The sequence below is a fragment of the Rana temporaria genome, chromosome 9 (assembly GCF_905171775.1).
Source record: "Rana temporaria chromosome 9, aRanTem1.1, whole genome shotgun sequence".
Lineage (NCBI taxonomy): Eukaryota > Metazoa > Chordata > Amphibia > Anura > Ranidae > Rana > Rana temporaria.
The window spans coordinates 45,401,941-45,407,796 of NC_053497.1; the positions used below are offsets into that span (position 1 = coordinate 45,401,941).

General features: G+C 44.7%; 1 protein-coding gene across 1 annotated transcript; it reads left to right on the plus strand.

Annotated features, from left to right (window-relative positions):
* Positions 1 to 268: 268 nt before the first annotated feature.
* Positions 269 to 5,279, plus strand: LOC120913435 (transmembrane protein 229B-like). Its single transcript, XM_040323359.1, has 2 exons — positions 269 to 1,247; positions 4,564 to 5,279. Exons 1-2 carry the CDS (start codon positions 1,189 to 1,191, stop codon positions 5,018 to 5,020), a joined length of 516 nt encoding a protein of 171 aa, XP_040179293.1. The 5' UTR covers positions 269 to 1,188; the 3' UTR covers positions 5,021 to 5,279.
* The last annotated feature ends 577 nt before the right edge of the window (positions 5,280 to 5,856 follow it).

Sequence of the window (5,856 nt, forward strand, 5' to 3'; positions counted from 1 at the left end):
TAAAAGCAATAAAAAAACAGTGCCGAATGCGCTTCCTGATGACGTAAAATCTATGAAAACCTACGTCGAGGCGAGTCTTGGTCACGTCACTTCCGGTCCCTTTGGTTGTTTGCGCTGGACGGTAGAACGCATGCCAGCTACGAGTGAGAGCCGTGGGGCACCATTCGACTACCTAACATGCAAACAGCCTCAGTCCTGGTGTCCTGCTGAAAATGTTCCCCCAGCAGATTAGGACCCAACTGATAGAAAAGGGGGAGACGGTTTCAATTCCCCCTTTTCTCATGGGAAAGCAGCAGGGCGGGCAGTTTTAAGGCTCCCCTTGAGAAGCCTGCTATAGCTCTCAAGGTCTCACCTGGTGCTCACATGGCCTAGGAGAGTTAAAAAACGTGACTTTCCCGGGCTTTGAGAGAACACCTGGTGCTCACATGGCCTGGGAAAGGTTTACACATGATTTTCCCGGGCTTTTAGGGATACTGGGGGATTGTTCCAGTTCTATCCAGCCAGGTCCAGTACTAGTTAGGGCTATAAAAGAAGGGGTTCCGTTCCGTTGATTCAGTCGCCTCAGAGGACAGGATCTGTGGTGTCCTAGGAGTTATCTCCATTGGACAAACAGGGTCCTCTGAGGCCAGAAGATGAGTCTGCTGAGGCGGCTGATTGAACGGGCGGGCGAAGGAGGATTGTCTTGACCTACCTCAAGCTCCGTTATAGAGGTTCCGGTGGGAGCTACATCGGCTGCTGTGGGACCTGGTGTTCCAGTGGCTGAAGGCGGATCGTTGGCGGGTGGATTCCCCATCGGTGAGCCCATGTTGTGCCCGGAAGAAGATGAAGCCGTTCCGGTTCCAAGTCGCAGGAGAAGCAGCAGCGTCACCTCTGCAGGAAGGAGTGTGGCTCAGAAGAGAAGACGCGCCCCCCCCGAGAAGACACTCCCCTTCTCCACCAAGATCGACGGCATCCAGGAGAGCTGAGTGGTCCTCCCAGGGTCACGGCAGCACAACGAGAGGAGCGGCTGGAGGCGTGGCTAGTGCGTCTTCTAGATCCGAGGTGGGAGGAATCTCGGCCGAGGGTTCGGCTGGAGGTGTGGCCGGCAGAGGAAGCGGATCAAGAGGCGGCGCTTCAGCGCTGAGTTCCCGCAGGAGAGTTCATCGCCATGGCAACGCTTGATGCCCATAGGAGATCCGCTGCTGAATCATGAGACGGATCGGCTCCAGTGGTGCAGACAAGCCAGCAGGCTCAGCAACAAAGGAATGGTGAGTCTGTTTCTATGCCTACATAAGCCAGCATAGCCGAGTTGTTATCTCAGGTAGCGAAGGATATTCAGCTAGTCAATAGTTCTGCTCAGGTTCAGGCTCAGGATACAGTGGGGATCTGGGCGCTATCTAGTGGATGTTTAGCAAATGACGACCAAACTTTGCTTAATACTGATTTAAACATAGGTGTTAATTTTTATTCTGCCAGACTGCAGAATTTACCTGAAACGTGTTTAAAAGAGCCAATTTCTTGTGAGATTTCTCCATTAGGATACCATTTATCCTCATCAGTAAAGGAAAAAATATGGCCTGGAGAGTTTTTGGATATTTTACCTTTGCTCCCTTCTTCCAGGGATTTTATTAGTAAAGAAAAAAAAGATGAGGAGGATAGGAGAAGGCCTGTGACTAGGTCGTTCAACGACTGGTTACAGGCCTTCTGCATTTTTTCTGGTATTCTTTGTAAGAGGTCTTCCGAGAAAAGTGTTGGTCTTTTTCAGCACTTAGATAATGTTTTGGAGGCTTTTAAGAATTTTGGTGGCACTGCATGGTTTAATTACGATAAGGCCTTTCGTCAGAAATTGTCGGTTCACCCTTCGTTAAAATGGGAAGTTAAGGATGTGGGCCTTTGGCTCAATCTTTTTCTTCCTCAAAGAGCAAATTATTCCAAGCAGAGTCAGAATGCTCAACAAGTCTCAAATACCGTGTACAAAAAGGGAATCTGTTTCAACTTCAATGATGGTCAGTGTAAATGGCCCAATTCCTGCAGGTATCGCCATGAATGTGCCTTCTGCTCAGGAGCACATTCGGTCGCTAAGTCCTGCAGTCAGGATCTGTTCCTAAAGGCTTACACGCCGGTGAAATGGCGAGATATGCTACCTTGGCTCAGGGTGTTCCCAGACAAGTCGAGGGCCCAGTTGCTACTTGAAGGTTTTAAGGACGGTTACTTATTACCTTCTTTTTCTGGTACAGGGTGTTGTTTAGTAAAAAATTTGAAATCCTGTTATCAATTTTCGAATATTGTTTCTGTAAAAATGTCAAAAGAAATTTCTGAAGGTAGGGTGGCGGGTCCTTTCAGTTCCCCTCCTTTTCAGAATTTGAGAATTTCCTCATTAGGAATTGTTCCTAAAAAAGAGAAAGATTATTTCCGGTTAATTCATCACTTGTCTTTTCCTAGGGCCAGTCTCTAAATGACCAAATTGATGTTAGCCTTTCGTCCGTGTCGTATGCTTCCTTTGAGGATGCATTATCGAAAATTAGAATTTTGGGAAGAGGGACCCTTATGGCAAAAGTAGATATAAAATCTGCTTTTCGCCTCCTTCCTATTAATCCGGCTTGTTTCAATTCCATGGGGTTTTTCTTCGATGGAAAATGTTTACCCATGGGTTGTTCATTGTCCTGTTTTTATTTTGAGTATTTTTCCTCTTTTTTAGAATGGGTGGTTAGTATTGAGGCTGCTTCAAATTTTCTACTTCATTATTTAGATGATTTTCTATTTTTAGGCCCATCAGGTTCCTCGGATTGCGCACTATTATTGGACACCTTTTTCAAGTTTGTAGCCATTTTGGTATTCCTCTTGCTCTTGAAAAGACGGCTTGGCCCTCGACTTGTCTCGATTTTCTGGGTATCACTATTGATTCTGATCTACTGGAGTTTCGTTTATCAGAAGAGAAAATAAACAAGCTTAGATCTTTATTATTAACTATAATAAGAATGAAGAAAGTGTGATTAAAAGATATGCAATCTTTGCTTGGTTTATTAGCCTTTGCTTCTAGGGTCATGCCAGTTGGGAAGGTGTTCTCTCTGAGATTATACCTTGCCATTTCTGGTTTAAAATCCCCTTTTACCCGGCTGGCTAATAAAGAGCACAGAAAAAGACACCTGTCGTGGACATTCCGTTAATGCTACATTCACCATACACCCTTAGACGGCATAGGAGCCATGAGGTAACATGCCACCCAAAACAAACCAGCAGCCCCTTCAAGGGTAGTGCTACACGTCCTGGACCTGCTTTTTAAGTAAAGGGGTCACTACCATCTTGGAGGCAGAACCCACCTATGGAGCACTTTGGGTGTATTTTGCTCAGCTGGTGAAGGATAACTCACTATTGATATTATTCAGAAGATTTTTCAGCACAGAAGAGTCACATTTACTAAGACTTTGATTGAATATCAATCCTTTGCAATTGATATATTGTTGTATTCAGTGCTATATATAAGTCACGTTTATATTTATGCTGTGTGTGTCACTTTGCACTTTATTATGAGTACTTAAAGTGGAGTTCCGCTGTTTTTTTATTTTAAAAGTCAGCAGCTGCTGACTTTTAAAATAAGGACACTTACCTGTCCAGGGCACCCCCGATGTCGGCTCCCATAGCTGAGCTGTCGCTCGGCTCTCGGATGCTGCCGCCGCCATCTTCGGTAAGGGAATCACGAAGTGAAGCGTTGTGGCTTTACTTCCTGGTTCCCTACTGCGCATGTGCGACTTGCGCTGCGCGATCCCACTGGTCCTTGCTGTTTTCTGGGACCTGTGTGTATCCCAGAAGACAGCAGGGGGGACAAAGAAAGTGGCTTAGATACCCGCGGGTGGCTCGGGCATCTAAGCCCTGAAGTGGGAGCAAAATACTTGTATTACAAATACTGAAAGGTGCCAAATGTGACACTGGAGGGGGGGAGGGTTCCAAAAAGCGAAAGTTCCAAAAACCAAAAGTTACATTTTTGGGTGGAACTCCGTTTTAAGTGTGCTTCCTTAGGTACCTGTTCATTTATTATTGCACAATAGAAATTTACTTGGTAGTTGAGTGTAGGGCTGGGTGATTACCCCCCCCCCCCCACAAAAAAATAATAAATAATAATAATAAAAAACTTGATTTACGATTCAAATCGAGTTTTTATTTTTGATTGACACCGCGCCGGTCCTGAGGAGCTGCGGGCAGGAGTTTTTAGGCTTCTCGCCTCGCGGACTAGGCCGAAGCCACGGCCTCGCCTAAAAACTCCTGCCTGCAGCTCCTCAGGACCGGCGCGGTGCTGGTCCCGGTCCTGGTGGAAAAAAAAGTTTTTTTGAAAACCTGAATTGATTTGACCTTGCAACTCAATTCAGGATTCAAATAGATTTTTTCCCCCAGCCCTAGTTGAGCGCCCCTATATCCAATTCACTAATACCTAGTAGCACATTTACCTTAGTTAGGGGAGCAGCTGTTTTATATCATTTATCTTTGTAGTTCACATATATTCTACTAATTTAGATAGGCGCAAAGTACATATATATTGTTTTCAAAGGTTTACAATGGCTTTTTGTCTTTTCTTATCTCTTTGCACAGGTACTACCTGGTCATGGGATCTGTAGAGCCCTTGGGCCTTCTCTTCCGCTTGTACATCTACTCCATCCATGGGTACGTGTGTGAAGTGCTCTTCACAGCTTTCTTGGACTTTACTGCCAACAGAGACTGGAGGTTTCGGGGTGTCTCCAGTGTTTGGGCGCTGTTCATCTATGGAGTAGCCATGTTGGGTATAGAGTACATGTACTTGTATCTGAGGTTTCATTGCAGCTTCCTTCTCCGCGCCGTTCTCTACACTTTTTGGGTGTACTTTTGTGAGTTCAGTTCTGGATGGATACTGAGATGTATGAGAGCCTGCCCTTGGGACTATAGTCACTACCGATACAACTTTAAGGGCCTGGTGACCTTAGAGTATGCTCCCTTCTGGCTATTAGGAGTTGTCGTTTTAGAGAAATATCTGATTTGGTACACACTTCACTTGCGTCTGGATGGAAGCTGAAAAGGAAACAAAGGCAGAATCCCTGAAGGCTTTTAATGAGTGGATAAAGACCTCACTTGTGAAAAGGAATTGTTGATTTGTGCAATACTTTGAATTTTTTGTTTACAATGGATTCATGTGGACTACAATAACAGTACATCTATTAAAAAAAGACAATACGTTGCATTTTTCCTAATTTGTTGGAACGTCACTAAACTATCCAGAGACTAGTTCATATCTGAATATCATAACATTAAATCGGAGCTCCTGTATGGGCAAATTTTAAAGAATTTCATATGTGATAAAGTTTATCACTAGAGTTTACACAACTCTTTTTGTTTTTCTGATTCCCCCAATAACAGAATTGTATTACTTGTTGATCCTGCCAGTTGGTATGCACCCATATAAGATGACACAACCTGGTTCATGAACTCCCTGCACCCTACACTGAAGTTAAAGTAGAACTATAGATAAAACTTATATATTTTTTTTCATTTTGGATAGAGTAAGGGAGGGTTAAACCCCCTGTAAGGTTTATTTTTGCCATCTGTGTCCCATTTTGGAGATTTTCCTTCACTTCCTGTCCCATAGCCACACAGGAAGTGAGAGGAAATCCCTACAAATTAAGGGGAATCCTTTGGGGACCCCCCAGGTTACCATAACTAGTGTCCGCAGTGGAGAATTCCCCTCTACCGTGTCTCCCCAAAAATAAGCCCGGGGGAACAAAAGACACAGTAGGGCTTATTTTCGGGGTAGGTCTTACCATGTAATGTGCTGTCTTCTCTCCCCTTCCCTGCCTGACAGGAATCCCCAGTGTGAACAGAGTTAAAATGCTTGTAAAATCCTATAATCCACTC

Excerpts from the sequence above, each read along its gene's own strand:
- LOC120913435 (XM_040323359.1), top strand. The coding sequence starts at position 1,189 with ATGAGACGGATCGGCTCCAGTGGTGCAGACAAGCCAGCAGGCTCAGCA. Across the intron at positions 1,248-4,563 it reads GGCTCAGCAACAAAGGAATG|GTACTACCTGGTCATGGGAT; the intron begins GTGAGTCTGTTT and ends CTCTTTGCACAG.